This window comes from Diadema antillarum, unplaced genomic scaffold (genome assembly GCF_040938485.1).
Source record: "Diadema antillarum isolate AM-2024a unplaced genomic scaffold, OU_Dant_1.0 scf00000108, whole genome shotgun sequence".
NCBI classification, from domain to species: Eukaryota; Metazoa; Echinodermata; class Echinoidea; order Diadematoida; family Diadematidae; genus Diadema; species Diadema antillarum.
The window spans coordinates 1,490,678-1,509,756 of NW_027270997.1; the positions used below are offsets into that span (position 1 = coordinate 1,490,678).

The 19,079-nt window shown below is 37.7% G+C and overlaps 1 protein-coding gene across 1 annotated transcript; it reads right to left on the bottom strand.

Annotated features, from left to right (window-relative positions):
* Positions 1–4,636: 4,636 nt before the first annotated feature.
* LOC139719279 (ubiquitin-conjugating enzyme E2 variant 2-like) lies at positions 4,637–14,875 on the bottom strand. Its single transcript, XM_071630702.1, has 4 exons — positions 14,744–14,875; positions 10,558–10,703; positions 8,815–8,940; positions 4,637–7,272 (listed from the first exon to the last, which is right to left on the bottom strand). Exons 1-4 carry the CDS (start codon positions 14,754–14,756, stop codon positions 7,132–7,134), a joined length of 426 nt encoding a protein of 141 aa, XP_071486803.1. The 5' UTR covers positions 14,757–14,875; the 3' UTR covers positions 4,637–7,131.
* Between the last annotated feature and the right edge of the window lie 4,204 nt (positions 14,876–19,079).

Genomic DNA, 19,079 nt, shown 5'->3' on the forward strand with positions numbered 1-19,079 from the left:
GCGGTGTTGAAATTTTTGCGGTGTTGAAATTTTTGCAAAATCAGAAACTACCTTGAGAATAAAAGCACACAAATATTTTTGCTTGTTTTATGTAACACTATTAACTGTCCTGATTCCAAGGAATTGAAAATACAGTACTCTCCGCGTAATCGGGTATCACTTAAACGGGTCCTCCGTTTAATTGGGTAGTAATGTCAGAGTCACTTCCAATGCACATTAAAATTACCTGATAATCGGGTTGCCTCTCCGCATAAATGGGTAAATATTTTTTTGCTAATCTAATTTCTACCCGCATTTTATGGCAGATATATATAACATTTAAAAAAATCATGCATGTCAAATTTTCCACGGCTAATCGCATTCTCTGCTAATATTTTGCAAAGAAGACCGATCATTTGGGGAGTGATTAAACTTGAAAACACCTGTACACGTACCAACTTGCCACACGAAAACGAACATTACACATGTAGCTGGCACTGATCACAATAGCATAGACAGACAGGAGTTGAACACACTTGCGCTCCTCCCTTGCTCCGCAACAATATTCACGATACGAGAAGTTTGCAACGAAAATCAGGCCATGCACCAGCTCCATAATTTTGATTTTCCCCAGTCACTTCTCGAAAAGTAACCCCATAAAAAGAGTATAAAATATTGCTCGTGACATAGCAAGTATAAGTTATGTATAATGTGCCATGCAAGCAGGCGTGTTAAGCATACAGTGTAGGTGTTTGGTGCAGTGTAGAATGCAAGTAAATTCACATTGTGGGTGTCAATACTGTGAATGAGACGTGTTCTTCTGTTAATCGGGTACTCCTCTTAATCGGGTAGGAAATGCTCTGCATGAGCCTACCTGATTATGCGGAGAGTACTGTACCCGAATTTTATCTTACCTAGCCAAGCGCAAAAAAATTACTTCGCAAAAATATCCATTCTTATAGTACGTACATGTATTTTAACTTACACATCACTTCTGTGTGCATCAATGTTTGCTCATGTACATCCAGAAGTCAACCAGTACATGTGCCCCTTTCTGTGTAAAAAGGGTGCATGTGAAGAAATGTTATCACAATGTGTTTGAAAGATACATGTACTTTAAACATGGATATTTTCGCACGAGTAATTTTTCACGCTCTGCTGGGCAATATGAATTTAGCATGTTGTAATTCCACCTAATCATGACATTAATTACTGGAACATATGGCAAGCAAAAATATGCACATGCTTTTATTTTCGTGCATTTTTGGTTGTGCTAAATGTACAAAGATTTCCTCACAGCGAAAATGTCCATGTTCACAGTATGCCTTAATATATGACATTTTATGCTCTATATAAGTACTAAGAATAAAAAAACAAGAAAGCAATCAGTATATTTGAGATATGACAAAACAGAGAAAATGGTGTGTGTTTGTGTATGCGTATATATACATGTATATCATATATCTATATATATATATATATATATGTATATATTCATGTATATCATATATATGTATATATATATATCTATCTATATATACATATATAACGAAGAATAAACTGGTAATGCAATATTTCGCCAATATGTAAGAAAGAATGAGTTTATCGAGCAACTCAAATTTTCGGTGGCTTCCATCCACCTTCTTCAGGAGTCTCGACGCGGAAGAAGGTGGATGGAAGTCACCGAAATTTGAGTTGCTCAATAAACTCATTCTTTCTTATATATTGGCGAAATATTGCATTACCGGTTTATTCTTCGTTACATTGGAGTCAATACGTGAATTCGCAACATGTTTATATATATATATATATATATATATATATATATATATATATATATACACCATTAAACTCGCATACTTTGATGTCAGATTGGCTGAATATCGCTTTGGGAATAACTCGGAGGCAAAATAACATTTCTGATATTTCCTTATGTATTTCCTCTTCTTATACCCATACTCAAAAATTGTGCGAGTCAAACCATTTTCTTCAGTCCCAACTGATTCAATTTATGGGAGGTTGACTGTACATAATCAAATATATAAACATACATGTTTATATATTGCTACACATAATAATACTAATACACTTGAAATGCAAACATAAGCTATGTGACACATGATCTCATTATAACAAAGTACTTTTAATGGTCTCCAACAGTTTGACATATCCTGCACTTGCCAGTAATGAATGCAAGTTTTGCAGTCAGGGGAAGAATTGTAATACGTGTACCTTCAAAAATTGCAAGTGAGTATGATTCATTACAAGCCTTTTATTAGTTGCAGTTTCATTTCCCTAGTTTATAGACAAGAAACTAGCACTTTGCATCATAATCATGCAATGTTCCTAGAATACAGTGACTTTACCATATCGCACATACACTGAGAATCTTGCAGAATGTTTTTCTCCTTTTTTTTGTATTTTCTTTTTTTCTCGAATCCCTCAAGATGATACATTGAATGAGATAAATACCAATACACATTATCATGAGCAATTCAATGTCAGAAGAGGGAGTATATATCAAAAATTTTTTTAAAAATCACAGTGACCAGGGCAACGTACAATACAGTCTTGCATTTGATCGTGAAATTCTTTACCACAGGATACCCTGGAGTAGAAGTGTGGAAACAGCGTTGTAAACAACCTTACAATCAACTACAAAGTTCTTTTCCAGAGTACCTTGGCCTTGTGAAAGAAAAGGAAAAATGATACTGCTAAATATGAGTCTGAGCTGCAACACACAGATGAGAGAGAAGAGGTTTTACAAAGAGTGTCAGCCACATCAAACCCATATTCACCGGTTGGCCATGGCTTGATGATTACAGACACCCCTTGAGTAAAAACTGGGACCATTACAGAATGCCATAGTGGTATTTCAGTCTCAACAATGCCCCTTCACAACTGGTCTGTAGTTGTTTAATTTACAAATGCTGATGGGCCGCCATCAGTTTCTGGTGTTTTAACAACAGAAACCCACACATACACACACAAAAAAACCCACACTAATGATTTCCCCAAGAATATGTTTATGTCTAGGTCCTTAACAAATACAAGAGAATTACTTTGCAGCCGTATATACTTTGATTGGTTTGATTTTGGGTGTTGTTTCTAAAGTATGTATCAAATGAAATTCTCAAGATAACAACACGGACATGATCAAATCATAATTGTGTGGTTCTGACAGCATGCTTTGCTTGATAGCTAACTGTCATTCGCACATGGACACTGAATGAACATTCTTGCTACAAATGCAATCTGTTTAGCAATTTGTCTCTTTTCCAATAGATTTTTAACTCAAAGTACTTAAAACAAAGCTTCCCATATTATATAGATTACAATGAGTGAGCGTTTAAATAGACACAAATAAGTACAATGAGCACAACAAAGCTTTTTCACGTTAAATGTCAGGCATTACTTGCAAGTAGTAGGCGTACTCGGTCTGCCGACAGCTTACATACTTGCATCATGTTTGCTACTTTACATGCCATAGCAAGTTTCAACTTCACACTCCTTATAACAACATTTTATCCTGGAGGATTTGTGGAACGAACAAGTCTTTGAAAATGTCTGACAGTATCTATGCATCCGCCCCATGTTTTTACAGCTATCAGTTCTACATTTCTGATCGAGATATAGAGTACATTGTAATGATTAACATCCAGTTGCCTATAAAAGTTCATGTGGTACCAAAGTAGCTATTTTTTTTTTTACTAGAAATTCATGCTTACACATATGATACACATAATTAGTTTGTAAGTGTGCATATATCAGACCAACTGTGAAAGTACAGATGACTTAAGAAAAATGTGACTATGTTGATTAACATTCTCGATATGCATTGACACAATGGGGGGGGGGGGGGGGCTTGATGTTTACGATGAGCAGAGACAAGAATTGGCATTTGATCGAGGTTGCTTAGACGCAAGTCCATAGCAAACATTTGATAAGAAAGTGTCAGGAAAAAATAAAAACTGCTCACATCTACAATGCAATATACGACTACAGGGAACCCCATTATCAGGAGCCGCTTCATACCACTGAACTTTTCTCGTTATATCCGGGATATACCCAGGAGAATATAAATGGAATGCGACCTGCAAAATGCCCTTGTTATACCAGGTATCTCGGCTATGTCTGACCTTGTAATGAGGTTCTACTGCAGTAGACTATTTTGCGCTCACAAAACAAACAGAACCAGTGCAGCAGCTGAAATTTATACACCAGACACAGGACATGGTGTGCTATATCCAAAATGTCCAGAGCTGGTACAAATGTATGTGATTTTTATACATTCTTCTTTGAATTTACACACTACAGGCCGATAACAGAAGACTACGCATCTTTCTTCTGAATACACACACACACACATTCTCACACTCCCTCTTTCTTAAAAATGATAAAACTTAAGAAACAGTGATTAGTCTGCACTCTTCAGACCCAGGCCATATTCTAAACACAGAAAAAAAAGTATGTCCAACATGGCAGCCATGGCAAAAAATCGCATTCGAAACAGACATGTTTATGCTACTCTAGTCTACATTACTGTGTGCCTTTGTAATAAATATATGGGCATCTTAAAGTCAAAGTTAGAACAGGTAAATATGGCATACATTAAACCAATGATAAAAGAAAGAATAACACATATAATAATAATTTTGAAAGACCATTTCAAAAGCAGGTCTGCTCCAAAAATAATACATTTACATCCTGGTTGTAGCACATCTACATGTACATGCTAGAGGTAGGGATTCTCCAAAACCTTTGTCTCTTTCATCCTTTTCCCCTTACCAACGCTATTTACGAGTGCATCACCGAATGGCACACAGTTTGATGGCATGCTTCAATCAAGACGTAGAATTCTCAAACCTTCTGTGGGTTACAGAAACAGTATCAAGATCCTCCAGAGTACAAATCATCTCTTTGTACTCTTCTGCTCATGCGCAAAATAGGTTTTTCACTTGAAAATAATTAAACTTTTCTACAATCAGCAAGTTGCAATGACTTTAATAATTTGTGTATGTATGCACATCACACAAAAAACTTCACCCTATCACATTAGTTTGAGTTATACATCTGTAAACACACACAGACAAAAAAGAAAAAAGAAAAAGGAGTGGGCTAATAAATTTGTACATGCTATTACATTCCTCACCCACAAGAGCAACAGTATTTGCCCAGTCTCATACATGTGACATGATATAACACTGTAAGTGTGGACTAATGTTTTCCAAACCTGCAAATTACATGCCCTAACCTCTTCCCACAAGATACCAGAAACTCCACATATTTGACATGGTACTTCATATTATGTCTCTTATTCATGTGTCTAGTTTTAAACCTTTACAATGTACTTTCCTAATAAAGTGTGACCTAAACATTGTGCTTTATTTTCTCTATGAAGGTAATGACACAAAGACTGTCAAATATTGCAACTTGACCTTTGACCTATGATCCAAAAAGTCACCAATCTCAATATTACATTTAGAATTTTTACCAGAAAAAAAAAAGATGTATCTCCACTCACTGAACATGTTGTATCATCTTCTGGACAAAACAATCTGAACATTTGACTTTTTAACCCCACACCCTGCATTTGGATGCAAAAAGCAACAAATTATCTCTGTGAACTTGCATACCCCCTCCTAAAAGAAAACATTCAAACCACTACGGCACTGAATCCTTTGACTATCTTTCCCAAAGCATTTGATAGATTCCCAAACAAGGAAAGTGGAGACTCTGAGCTTAATCTTTTTCTGCTTTGTTGGATTTGTTCAAAGGTTAACCTTTCTTAATTACCCCTGCACCAAATACTGATTGAACTGGTCGTAAAAAGTGTGACATTTAAGACGTTCCCTGAGACCAGTGCACTCCCTTCACCCAACAAGGACTCCAAAATTTAGTCTCCTCATCTCTGTATGATCGCACTTCAATATACATGTACCAAGTTCTGCTTAATTAACCATATTTGACTGCAAATGTCCAAAGGTTACGATGCAACGATCGACATATGTCAAGCCAGACACACTGATAGACAACCATTGCCTTGATCGACGGTGCTTTATCCAATCCAGAATAATGCAATCAAGAAGAAAGAAAAACCTAATGTACTCTCACACTATGCATGGTAATCAAAACCTCACAGGAGCTCTGCACCCAACCAAGCTGCAATCACAAAGTGCTAAATTTTGTTTGGTTGGTTTGTTTGTTACTGGCCAAGTCCCATGCAAACTGTATTAAAATGTATGTACTGAAGACATTGATACACTGTACATTGTAGCACGAGAAGTCTGAGTACTCAAATTACGGTGTAAATGATGAGCTAACAGTGCTGCAAAATTCTCTGCTGTACGCACTTGCATATTTAGCCTGAGTCAGCCAAGACGTATAAAAACAGGAAGAGAAAGAATCTAATAAATGAATAAATATATGAAATATTATGAAACAACTGTACATGACAAAGTGTGTCTGGTGTCTGAGAAAACATGGAATTAACAACTGCTTAGCTGTCATGTCAGAACTTTTCACCAACGGGGGCTATTCATGCACTGCTCGGGCCCAAACCATTCAAAACTGAGTACAATTATGTAAACTTTCATTTAAATAGTATTCTGTCACGATAGCCTATGGACTGGCAAACACCCCAAGTGTTTTTGTCTCAGGAAATTAGCCGAGACTCACAACAATATCAAATATAACAGCGATGGCAAAAAATTACATACATGGTAGGATGAGACAGACCTAGAGAAATACACGGAAAGGGAGAGATAGAGAGAAGGTGAGAAATAGACAGAAAGAAAGACAGAGAAGGAGATGGGTGTGAGAGGGAGAGAAGCATCAGAAGGAGAACCGATGAAATGATGCAGGCTGATGGGGGAGGTATCATCAATGGGAATGGTTACAAGCATCTCAGAGTTATGGCTCTCAGCATATACCAGATGATATTTACACTATGACTCCAACTTCATAACAACCTCCTTCCTTACAGAGAGAAAGAAACATGAGGGAAAGAAATAGATAGATACCGGTAGACAGATAGCTAGATAGATAGATAGACAGATAGATACAGAGATAGATAGATAGATAGTGTGAGAGGAGAGGAAGATAGACAGAGAGAAGAAAAAACTTTAAAAAAAAATAATTGATGTGACAGTGCTAAAACCTGCTTCCCTCTGGAGGTTGGGATAATTTTGCATTCTCTTTGGTAGTCATACAACGCTTGATGTCTTGTAAGACGGTCTTAATTGTGTAACTCCTCTGCCATCGTGCTAGACTCGGTAGAGTATTCCGTATCACCTGTTGATGCACATGAGAAAGAAAAAGACCGAGACATAATATGGGAAGACAAACAAAGAGAATGAGAAAGATCATAGATGGATGGATAGATGGATAGATGGATAGATAGATAGATAGATAGATGGATAGATAGATAGATAGATCAATAGATAGATAGATAGATAGATAGATAGATAGATAGATAGATCAATAGATAGAGGGAAAAGACAAAATTCAAGAAGACAGATAAAAAGTAACAGAATGTAAAGCAGTCTTAGTTATGTTACTGAAGTTTAACTTATAGTTAACTTATAGTTGAACGATAGTTAACTCTTTATGTGCCATGGTGTAAACTCCCTGTGTGCAACATTATTCTGAGATTGCAACATAGTCATGTAACCCTGGACATGTAATGAACAAAATGGTAGAGAATATGCCAAGCTTTACTTTGATGTAAATTGTATGACAAATCTATGATCGCTTTTTTTTTCAAATGACCAGTAGCTAGATTATCATAGAGGTATGACTTGTGCACACAGAACAGTAATGGAAACTAAAAATTTTCTCGCAAATCCACATACACCTTGATTGTCAATCACCACTTAAAATGCAAGCTGCATATGATAGGGTTGGAATCGCGAGAAATGCTATCAATGTACTGCAGCATTTGGCGATTTATCGATTGTTTTGGGCGGGATTGTGTTTTTGAGCAGAATATGCGAAGTTGGCACGCCATCGACTGAGTCGAGCGTGCTAACATGGCACATAAAGAGTTAGCAGTATTTCCAGTGTCACACCAAGGACTTGAAATTGTCATTACCCATACTAACAGAAATAGACATGTGATGACATCCACAATGCTCTCGTAGGAGAGAGCAAAAAGATATGACAAAAAGTGTTTTATTATGACTGCATGTTGTGTCACTGTCCCTTTACTGTCTTTCTTGATTTGGATGCCCCAACATAGCTGTAAAGTACATGCTCATTTAAATGTATCTTTTTGTTATGATCACTTTGTTTCTTTATGACACTGCAAGTTTGGTATAGCACACTGAAGAACCTATATCCTCATTCAAAATTATCACAATACCTGAAAAGAACCCTTTTGTGTTTGGATCTTGAATTTTGCAGAAATCTTTGATTATCACAGAAATTACATGTGATCTAACTATCATAAAATGTTAACATTGGAAATTCCTTCACTGGAGTATTAGTATTCTCAGGCCAACAAACATTGCTGAAATGTTATTTCTGCCATAGACGGATCATTACATATTTTCCATTGAAGGAACACTTTATTTTGACTTTGTTTCAATTTCTAAGTGTGAAAATGATGGTCAGTGTTCCCATGAAAAAGCAATCAAGTAAGGTTCTACAATAACCACAGCAATATCAAAGAATAACATCTCGGGCAATAATGGGCATTTTATGTACATTGTATATTTCAACATCTTTTCATGGTGGACACAACATCAGTGTAAGGAAAAGCTTGCCACTGGGATTGTGCGAAATGGCAAATCCATCTAATTAGCCACAATAGTGAGCTTGAATGTGCTAACATACCTCCCCTGTCTGTGGATTGACACAAGAGATGGCGATACGTGTTGTGAAGCAAACTGTTGGTGGGTGGTCTGGGTATTTGGGTCCACATCGTATCTCCAGGTTGTAAATCCTACCCTCATAAACAGTCTGTGGGGGCAAAGCAAGACGGAGGGAAAAAATTATCATCAGCAACTGAACTTTTAAAAAACAGATTCTTTGACCCAATTTCAGAAGTCCCTAAACAGATATAATCTGGAATGAAAGTGAATACACTAACAATTACATTTATGAGAAATGTCATCATATTAAACCTTTAACAGTAGCATTTCATGCACACAGAAGCAAAATTGTGGAAATTGTGGTACCAATTACTGAAGAGCACTATGTCACAACAAATACTTTACACAACATGACACTAAAAAGCATTATACTAAACCTCACTGCATTACCCCCTGGGCCTTACTCCATGCTACACTATACTATACCACACTACACTACACCAGTGTGGTCCAGAACTTCATGTTCAACATGTCATATGAAAAATAACAACTTGATATTGAGCATGACTGTATGCACGAAGCACAAATCACTTTTGGCTGCAGACTGGCTCATGTTCCTGGAAGCTCTATGATTCTAGCTGCTCTCTGATGCTATCTTGCCCCCCTTTTTCTGTTGTTGTAGAATACTTCACCCACAATGAGAGAGCTGTAGTCCAAGGATTAGAATCTTTTTCCAGACTAATAGTAAAATTACAGATGCATGAAACGTATTTGCAACACTATTTTCAGCATGCTGTTAATTTTGAGCAAGACGCTTTGACTGTCACTATAGAAATTCAGCATGTAGTCACATACAATAGTGTTGCAAATACGTTTCATGCATCTGTAATTTTCAGCATGCTGTTAAATTTGAGCAAGACACTTCGACTGTCACTATAGAAATTCAGCATGTAGTCACATACAACACCAACATTCATACATCATGTAATTATACAAATAATGCACATAAATGAGGGCATTAGTAAGAATTACACACACACACACACACACAAGGTATCTTTGAAACAGCCTAACGTGCCCGAGGTGATAGCCGACAGAGTTTGGACTGTTTTGCAAGTACCAAGAGAGTTGGTAATCATACTAATGCCAAAACAAAATGATTCTCAAGATACCGGGGGTGGTATTCTGAAAATCTTCCTAAGTTTCTTCGTAAGTCAGAAACTTAGGAAGTGCTTTAGAAAGACAGAATTGGTATTTTTAAATTTCTTCCTTAAAACTTCTTAATGCAAATTCGGCCATCCTTATCCCCGCCCATGTTCTTTAAGCCAATTCAAAATGCTGTATCAAAAGGAACCAACCAATGACAATTGCGTATCATTATGACGTAGGGTTAAATACACGAATGCGCGGCATGTCCCCTTTCTCATGCTCATTTTGCACATCAAAGTATATGTTGTGCACAGTGAGCGACAATTGCCCATCACAATGTAGTTTAGGACAGGGGTGGGGCTTTCCTAAATATCTTCCTGCAATTCTTTCCTAAGTGCATTCTAGAATACCAACTTCTTTCCAAGTTTGAAATTTGCATATCTCATCCTCATTTGCAGATCTTCCTAAGTTTCTTCATTAGTTTAGGGAAAAAGTTAGGAAGGCACTTAGGAAGAAACTTCAGAAGATTTTCAGAATACCACTTAGGAAAAAACCCTGACTTAGGAAGGAATTTCTTCCTGGGAAGGATTTCAGAATACCATCCCACGTCTCCTACCCTTGGTGGTCCCAGGATCATGCCTGTCCACTCCGAGAGAGACATGTCGTCATCGTTGAGCAGCCCCCAGCTGCTGGTACCATCCCCTCCTTTCTGGCCTTCCTCCAGCTCTTCCAGCAGGCGGAAGTTTCTTGGTACAACAAAATCTGGGTGAAAGGAGAAAACAAGAACAAGTCATGCAATGTCCAATAAAGATTCACTACAAGTATGTAGGGAGAAGGCACTGTATACGCCAAATATTTCACAAGGTTTTCATTTTCGCAAATTTTGCGAGTCGGGTGCTTTTCGCAAAATTAAAGACACACGAAAATAATGACTCTGCTCCCGATATGAATGTGACGCACACATATACATTTTTCAGTTCAGTAGAGCACTCCATGATCACGTATTCAATCACTCGCTAAATCGTCGGGAAGTCCCGATACGCAAAAATTTAGACTCGCTAAATATATGGTGTTTACAGTAATCTTTAGAATGATGGCCTTTGGGCCTTCAATCACTGTTTGTTTATACTGTTGTTTTTTAAGGTACAATTTGTATCATATGTACAATTGTATACGTTCATTCCCACCACCTGACTAAAACAATTATTATTTAATTATGAAATATTACAAAGCTGTCTTGTATTTCTATCTTCACTCACATTCATACAGATAGCTACATGTAGCCACTCATCCTGAATAGAAATACACAGTCTATCCAGGTACTTTCCTGACAACTAACCACTCTTTCACAAACTCTATTGGACTGATACTCCCCAACTTACACTGTATGTGTACTGTATGTGTACAAATACAGTGTACGCTTGTATATGTGACAGTGCATCACAAAACGAACAAAAAGTCGCATGCACTGATTTTGTGTGAGGACTGAAAATGGGTGAAATGGTCAACCTAACCAATCTTGAGTTTTTCATATTTTCTGAAAGAGCAAACCCTTCTTCTACATTATGTTAAAGTTTGGGATCATAAAACAAACAGGAACTTCTGTTTTCAGCAGTTTTTCTCAAACACGTGTTGGTGGAATAGTGTGGTTAGGTGTTTCTCATAGAGCCTTCTTTTCATTTCTTTAAAACATTGTCCATTCTCTTCACTTTCAGCTCCAATAACTTTGTAAAGAGTGATGCTACTGCATTGAAGTTGGCGTTAAGGATTTACAAAATGTGTTAATGAAGCATGCTCAATTTCAGCTTAATCTGATAATCTCTTCACTGTTGTTGCTCAGGTGGTCAACATCCTGTTTTTTGTTCCATTCATCCCACAGCTAGCACAGCTTGGTAAAGATTAAGTGCTTTAATAGACCCTATACTTCAGAGCCTTTTTTTCTCAGTTCACACTTTCCAGGGTGTGGCCTTTCTTTCCAATATTTAGATAGGTTAGGAGAGTCCATTTGAATTGAGTTATACCTCATTTCAAAGCTTTGAGTCTGCTCTTCCAAAATTTGTTCTTAACTAAAAATGCATGTCTGGCGACTTTTTGTTGGTTTTGTGATGCAGGGTCATACATGGTTCATCTTCAACATTCTAAATTGTGTCAACCCTCTACCTGGATACACTATGTCATTTTGCCTGAAGTGTATTATCCTTTATAATCTGTGTATTTTTAAACATACAAAACACACTCCTCTCTCAAGTCACTGCAGGTGTATTCAAATTCATGAAATTCTTCCGTCGAGGTATTTTCATTGCAACTGATTAGGCGTTTTCACATCAGCCCGATGCTTCGAAATAGCGCGCTATTTTGCTGACTATTTTCTGCGAAAAATATCTCGAGCTTGGATTTTTATCGGGCTGATGTGAAAACGCCTATTGACAATCACTGTAGGTATCTACTACGGTACTATGGTCATGGATTTCACACTCCCTAACCGCTATTAAATGTTGAAAAAGATGTTACTTCCGCGCTAGCACACTGCCGAATAGTCTTTATCTACATCCAGCAGTTAAACACTAATCGTTTCGCAAGCAAGTGTTCAGGGTAGAGGAGGGCAGATTACTCTCGTACCTGATTATTGAGCCTCTTTATCAACAGATTTTAACAAGAGGCCACCGAGCAAGAGGCAGATTTATCTTAAAAAAATTTCTAGAAAATCTAGTTAGACCCTGTATCACTCAGACCACTCTATACCTGCCTTGCTCTGCTGTGTATGTAATACTAATATATAAGTTACATAGGGCCTAATTACAGTCTAGGATACCCACTCATGAGGGGTGCTCCTGCTCACAAGGATTCCCCCACCTCATGAGCACCCTGGCCATGCTCATGAAGCCCACGGGGCGAGCTGCTCATGAGGCCCCCAGTTCAATAAAATGCTATGTAGGCCTACAGAAATCTCCTCACCAGCGTGCACAAGCTCAGAGCTACCAAGTCTCACGCATTCTGAGTGAGACTCAAGCATTTAGGGGTCGTCTCACGAACTCACGCATGGCACCCATTTTTTCTCACGCATTGGTCAAAGTCTGCAATTTGGGCACATAATAAGGAGCATAGCTCAAAGGATGGTTACAAGGATACTCAAAGTGATAGTTACAATTGAAGGCATATTTTCCTTCCGTCTTTCAAAATAAGTAAAAAATAGTCACTTAAGTATGCACCTGATTGCACCATTAAGAGCTAAAAATTGAAAGAGCTCCCTGCCGTGGGAGTCCAGGAAGGGGGGGGGGGGGGGGGGGGGGGAGGCTGCGCGCACATCCACTCGCCGAGATGCAGAGTCATAAAAATCTCACTCATAAATTTCTTTTGAACTTGGCATCCCTGCAAGCTCGCTCTGAAAATCCCACAGCTTGCATGCACGAAAGGCACACAAAGGCTTGTGCAGCAGAATTTACCAAGAAAGTGAACCCTAAATACCTACAAAGTCATTAGTTTGCTGACAAATTCGAGTACCGGTACCCACTCCATCAGTGTGGAATGGTATTATAGTAATTTGTAATGTACCAGTATGTACAAGATGAGGTTAGTTCTGGCTTTATTTTTCTCTTTACGATTCTTTGTAAAATGATGTCAGACTTCAGCTTCATCCAAGCGAGGCTGATTCGTGCGTGGAGAGGTGATAGCCGCAGAAAAAAGCACCAAAACTTTCGAGCTGGATGAGGCCAATAGGTGCAGTAGCCCTACATTGAGGGGACCCGCTGGCACCCTTGTTTCGATGGGTCGCTGCACATCGGTTGATTAAAAAACTTGATTTCTGTCAAAAAGCGCAGACAGAATTTTTTTCTTCTTTTCAATCATGGAGAGTGCAGTGGTCATGTGGTGTGTGTAACAAAAAATCACTGTGCAAAATTGCAACAAAATATATGTCAGATGTGAGATGGATGAAAAGTGAACCAGGGGCCTCATGACACAAGTATGAGCAGTTCATCCCGGCCCGGGGGTCTCATGAGCATGGGCATGGACGGGATGCTCATGAGGCGGAGGGGTCTTGATGAGCGGGAGCACCCCTCATCAGCAGGTTTCCCAGATTGATTATGGTGATGGGTTTACAACGCCCAGCTCAACTGAGACTCAGAGTCAGAGCCGAGACAAGGTGGAAACAACATTACAATCCTATAAATTTTCACTGCACTTATTTTATAGAAGTTAGACTCTAACAATGTTAGACAATTGAATTGGGTCCCTAACCGTTACGGGCGTTAGAGTTAGACCTGGGGCCCGTGGCATAAAACTTACCATTGTCATTGAATTTCAATGGTAACTACCGTCAAAATCAGGTGTCACAGCCAATCAGCATCAAGGATTATAGAATTTACCGCTAATTTGAAGACTTACCGCTAGAAAGGAGCGGTAAGTCCAGCAGTAAGGGTTTTTTTATGCAACAGGGACCTGATCCGCTTGATCCAGGTATCCCATCAAAGTAGAAATCTAGGCCTATAGTACTACCACTAGAACTCTAGTTAGTAGATATATTTAGTATTAGTAATTTAACTGACAAATAAACTTTAATAGTTAGAGTAAAATACACACCACCACCACTGAACTACAATTTAAAGCAGCATGCAGCACGGATTCGATAGGCACAACCCGAACAACACAACATTGCAACAGTATTTTAACACACGTTCAGAGTAAATCATGACCCGCTCGGTGTCCCGTAATTGTCGTCTCCGGTCATAAATATATCACACTTACTATCATTTGCAGTTAATACAGACGTTGTGAAACTAACGGATAATAAAACAATGCTTTACCTCCTCCCGACATTTTGGAAAAACACTTATCACGTCGTCAAGTATCTTCGTTTCACTTCAGAATTGTCCGCCTTCACGTTCACAGAGTCTCTATACACTAATGCACACGTACACTTGCTGGACACAGCGAGGACTACACACAGACAGCAGCACGACGTACAATTACCGTACCGCTACTCCTTCATCATCGCGATACAAGTAGCAACAGAAGTATGATAGCGCCCTCTCAACTTATCAGCAATAACCATGTACACTGGAAGATGGATGGAGATAAAACCAATATTCAAGGTGAAGGAAAAAAAAAAAGAATGAAGAAAAGAAGAAGAAGAAGAGAAGGAGAAGGAGAAGGAGAAGAAGAAGCAAGAAGGGGAGGAGGATTAGGAGAAGAAGAAAAATAGAAGAAGCAGGAAGAAGGAAAAGAAGAGGAAAGAGAAGAAAGAGAAGAAGAGAGAAATGATGGAGATTAACAAAACGAAGTAAGAAAAAAAGGAGAAGAAGAAGGAAGAGAAGGGGGAAAAGGAGAAGGAAAAATTAGGGAAATAAAGTGTTACTTTTATATGACAAAAATAAGAATGAGAATTTTGTAGGGGTGTGTATATAAGCCAACTATAGGGTCTACCAGTAGACACTGCCTGAAACCTGGATTGAAGAAAGTGGTTTAGTTGAAACCTCTGTGACATTCCACGAGATACAAGTACCTTGTATTGATGACGCTTGCAACTGCATTCTGCAGAAAACATGTTTTCAAATTAGATACATTTATCTTTTCTCGTTCAGTACATCTTCATTCCTTATTCCTTACCAATTTAAATAGGACCTTTACTTGCAGGGATATTCACAAAGCTCTACAAATTGAAGGAACACATGTCATCCAACAGATGCCATCACCGACTAAAAAGACATTCTCTTTTGGATGTATTCTCTTTGCTGGACGACATGTTCATTCTGGTTTTTGTTTCATGTTTGTAATGTTTTATGATATGTATCCTTTATTCTTTACCTGGTGAAATAAATAAATAGATAAATAGATAAATAGATAAATAAATAAATGAAGAATAAATAAATAAATGAATAAATTTCCTATATCACATTCATTCTTATCAGAAATGTGTATGCGTGTGTGTATGTGCACACATATGTGTATGTGAATGCGTATGTGCATGTGTATGTGAAGAGTTTGTTTGCAAAAACCGATAAGTCCATATTTGCCAAATGGAGATATTTGCGATTAAAGGTCAAGAAAAATAAAGGGAATAATAGGAAAATTTTTGCTTCTTTTGACCATAACTTCAAAAATGTACCTTTATATGTAGTGACCAATATATCATTTAAAAGGTATCATTTTGTACTTTATGACAGAGACCGTACTTCAAAATCTTCAAAAATGGACTTATCGGTTTTCGCGAACAAACTCTTCATGTATATATGTATGTGTGTGTATGTGTGTATGTGTAAGTGTACAAATTGTATGTATGTGTGTGTGTGTGTGTGTGTGTGTGTGTGTGTATGTAAAGTGTATGTGTGGATTGAGTGAATGTAACAATTTATTAGCAGAACACACCAGAGAGTTTGAGGAAAATCACACTATCCGTTCAAAAGTTATGAATTTTCAAAGTTTCAGTGCTGCCATCACTAGATGAGAAGACTACTACAGTTTGTGATGTTAAATGCATAGAACAATAATGAAGATACAAAAGAATTTAACAAAATTTCACAGTTTTTTTTTTTTTTTTTTTTGAGTGGGGAAGGGGAAGTATACTGTAAAACATGATATATTCGCGGCATTAATTTTTCGCGAATTGGAGCCGATGGCCTTTTTTGCGGCATGAAATTTTCGCGAACTGCCACTGACATTCAATGCATATAGTGTAGACAAGAACTTTCGCGTGCATTTTAATTTCGCGAATCTTGGCGCTCGCGAAATTCGCGAAATTAAAATGCACATGAAAATTCCTCGTTTTACAGTGCCGGTACATTACTCTCAAACATGATATGAAGTCCATATTTGCCAAATGGAGATATTTGCAATTAAAGGTCAAGAAAAATAAAGAGAATAATAAGAATATTTTTGCTTCTTTTGACCATAACTTCAAAAATGTACCTTAATATGTAATGACCAATATATTATTTAAAAGGTATTATTTTGTACTTTATGACAGAGACCGGACTTCAATATCTTCAAAAATGGACTTATCGTTTTTTGCGAACAAACCCTTCATATTTTAGTGGCATGAAATTTTTGCGAAGTGCCTGTGGCATTCAATGCATATAGTGTAGACAATAGCTTTTGCATGCATTTTTAATTTCGCTAATCTTGGCTCTTGCGAAATTACAATTTATGGAAACACTAATCATTCTACAGTACTCGACTTGTCACTGAGGTACATCAAGGGTAATCATTTGCCCTGCCTTTTGAAAGAGGCAAGTCTAGTGGTCTTTTGTTATGCGAGGAAAATGACAATTTTCTTTATAATTTTTGTGACTCTCACGCAAATCCATCTCTTACAAATGCACAGGCATACACACACACACAACACACACACACACACACACACACACACACACACACACACACACACACACATACACATGTTCACACCCACAGACATAGACACAAGCACAAACAGAAGGAAACCGAAAAAAAAAAAAATAAAAATTGGGACACAAGCACAGTGTAAAGGTGCCAGCACACCAAACATGGTAACATGGTAACAGCAGCAGTCTGGTGTTTTGCTATGGTGTGCCAAAATGAATCATGTCTGGTTCTCTTAAAAAATCTATAACTCGATACAAAAATCATGAAAAAAAATCATACTTATGTCAAAATCGAGAGCAACAACACAACTGGTTAAAGATTTATTTTGAAACACAATTATCAGCAGGGAAGTGATACTCAATTGAAACATAACCAGATATGGTTCCGTTTGCAGAGCTGCCAACTTTTGTAGAAGCCTTTCAGTACTTTGATGGCTGAAAATCAGTAATTTGCACCTTTTTTGAGTGAAAATCAGTAATCCTTAACAGTGCTATAGAATTTATCACAGACAATGATTTCTAAAATCAGTAATTTGCTTGTAACCTTCAGTATTCTTGTCCAATTTCAGTAGAAATTACTGAAAATCAGTACTAGTTGGCAGCTCTGCGTTTGGCGCACCATAGCAAAACACCACACTGTTGGCCGTTACCATGCTTGGTGTGCCGAGGCCATAAGACTGCATCAAAGCACAAAACGCTGAGAAGATGGCTCCAAATCACACATATTTTATTTGGGATATATTCCCCTCTTGTTGTTATTCACTCATGAGACAGCATTCCCATATACACGTAGGCATAATCATACAAATAAATGTACTGAAGTCACACACAATGTGTATATACTGGGTCAAAAATTAAAAAATGAAATTACCATGGGTGCTATGTTACACCACATAAAGTGTGACTGTAATCGGCCATAAAAGGCTCCTCGCATTCACAGAAAAAGAAAAAAGGTGCAATGACAGCCCTGGGTCAGGATGTTAATTTCCCCTTTAACAGGTTGGCAAAGTTAAATATAGCAGAACCAACATTCTCAATAAGAAACACTGCCACATTAATCCTGCAATGTTTTGAGCTGTTCATTCACACTTCAGTGAAAAATTGCAATGTTACATTACTGCAAGAAGTCAAGGGTTTTTAGCTACTGTAACTATTCCTTTGCAAAGTGAAAAACCATTATTGACGAATAGTGCCATCCATTACATTATTTGTAAGATACTTATTCTGAATACTATATTGGTAGAAAGCCATTTTCATAACATATTTTATAATTTGGTCTATACTCTCTACACAGACTATATTTCAGCTTTATTCATGCGCTTCAGCTACAGTTATTTGTGACTGCACACAGCTACTACCGGTTATATTTGGAGATTGTATAGATAGAATAGAATTGCTCTAAGTTGTCATTCACTTTGAGGATACATATCTCTCCTTACAGCAGCAATATTATACCACAAGGAATGCAATACTTATTAACCCGTTGAGGACGGTTTGATTTTGCTACAACACGCATTTCCCATAGACACCTGCCCGAGTATACTCGGGACTCGTCCTCAACGGGTTAATGTTATGCACTACATGGTCAGACAAAAGAAACAGACAACTATCTTTATGATTTGGGGACTGAAGAAATAAGAGGACACACCTGTTTGCAGAATATGCTACAATGATGACAGACTTGCCAATCACTACTTTACCTGACAAACTGTGCAGATTAAATTGTTCGTGGTCCAAAGTAACTGCATAAAAACACTATAGAATACTCTGCAAACAGACAGATGGAAATAACTGTAATACC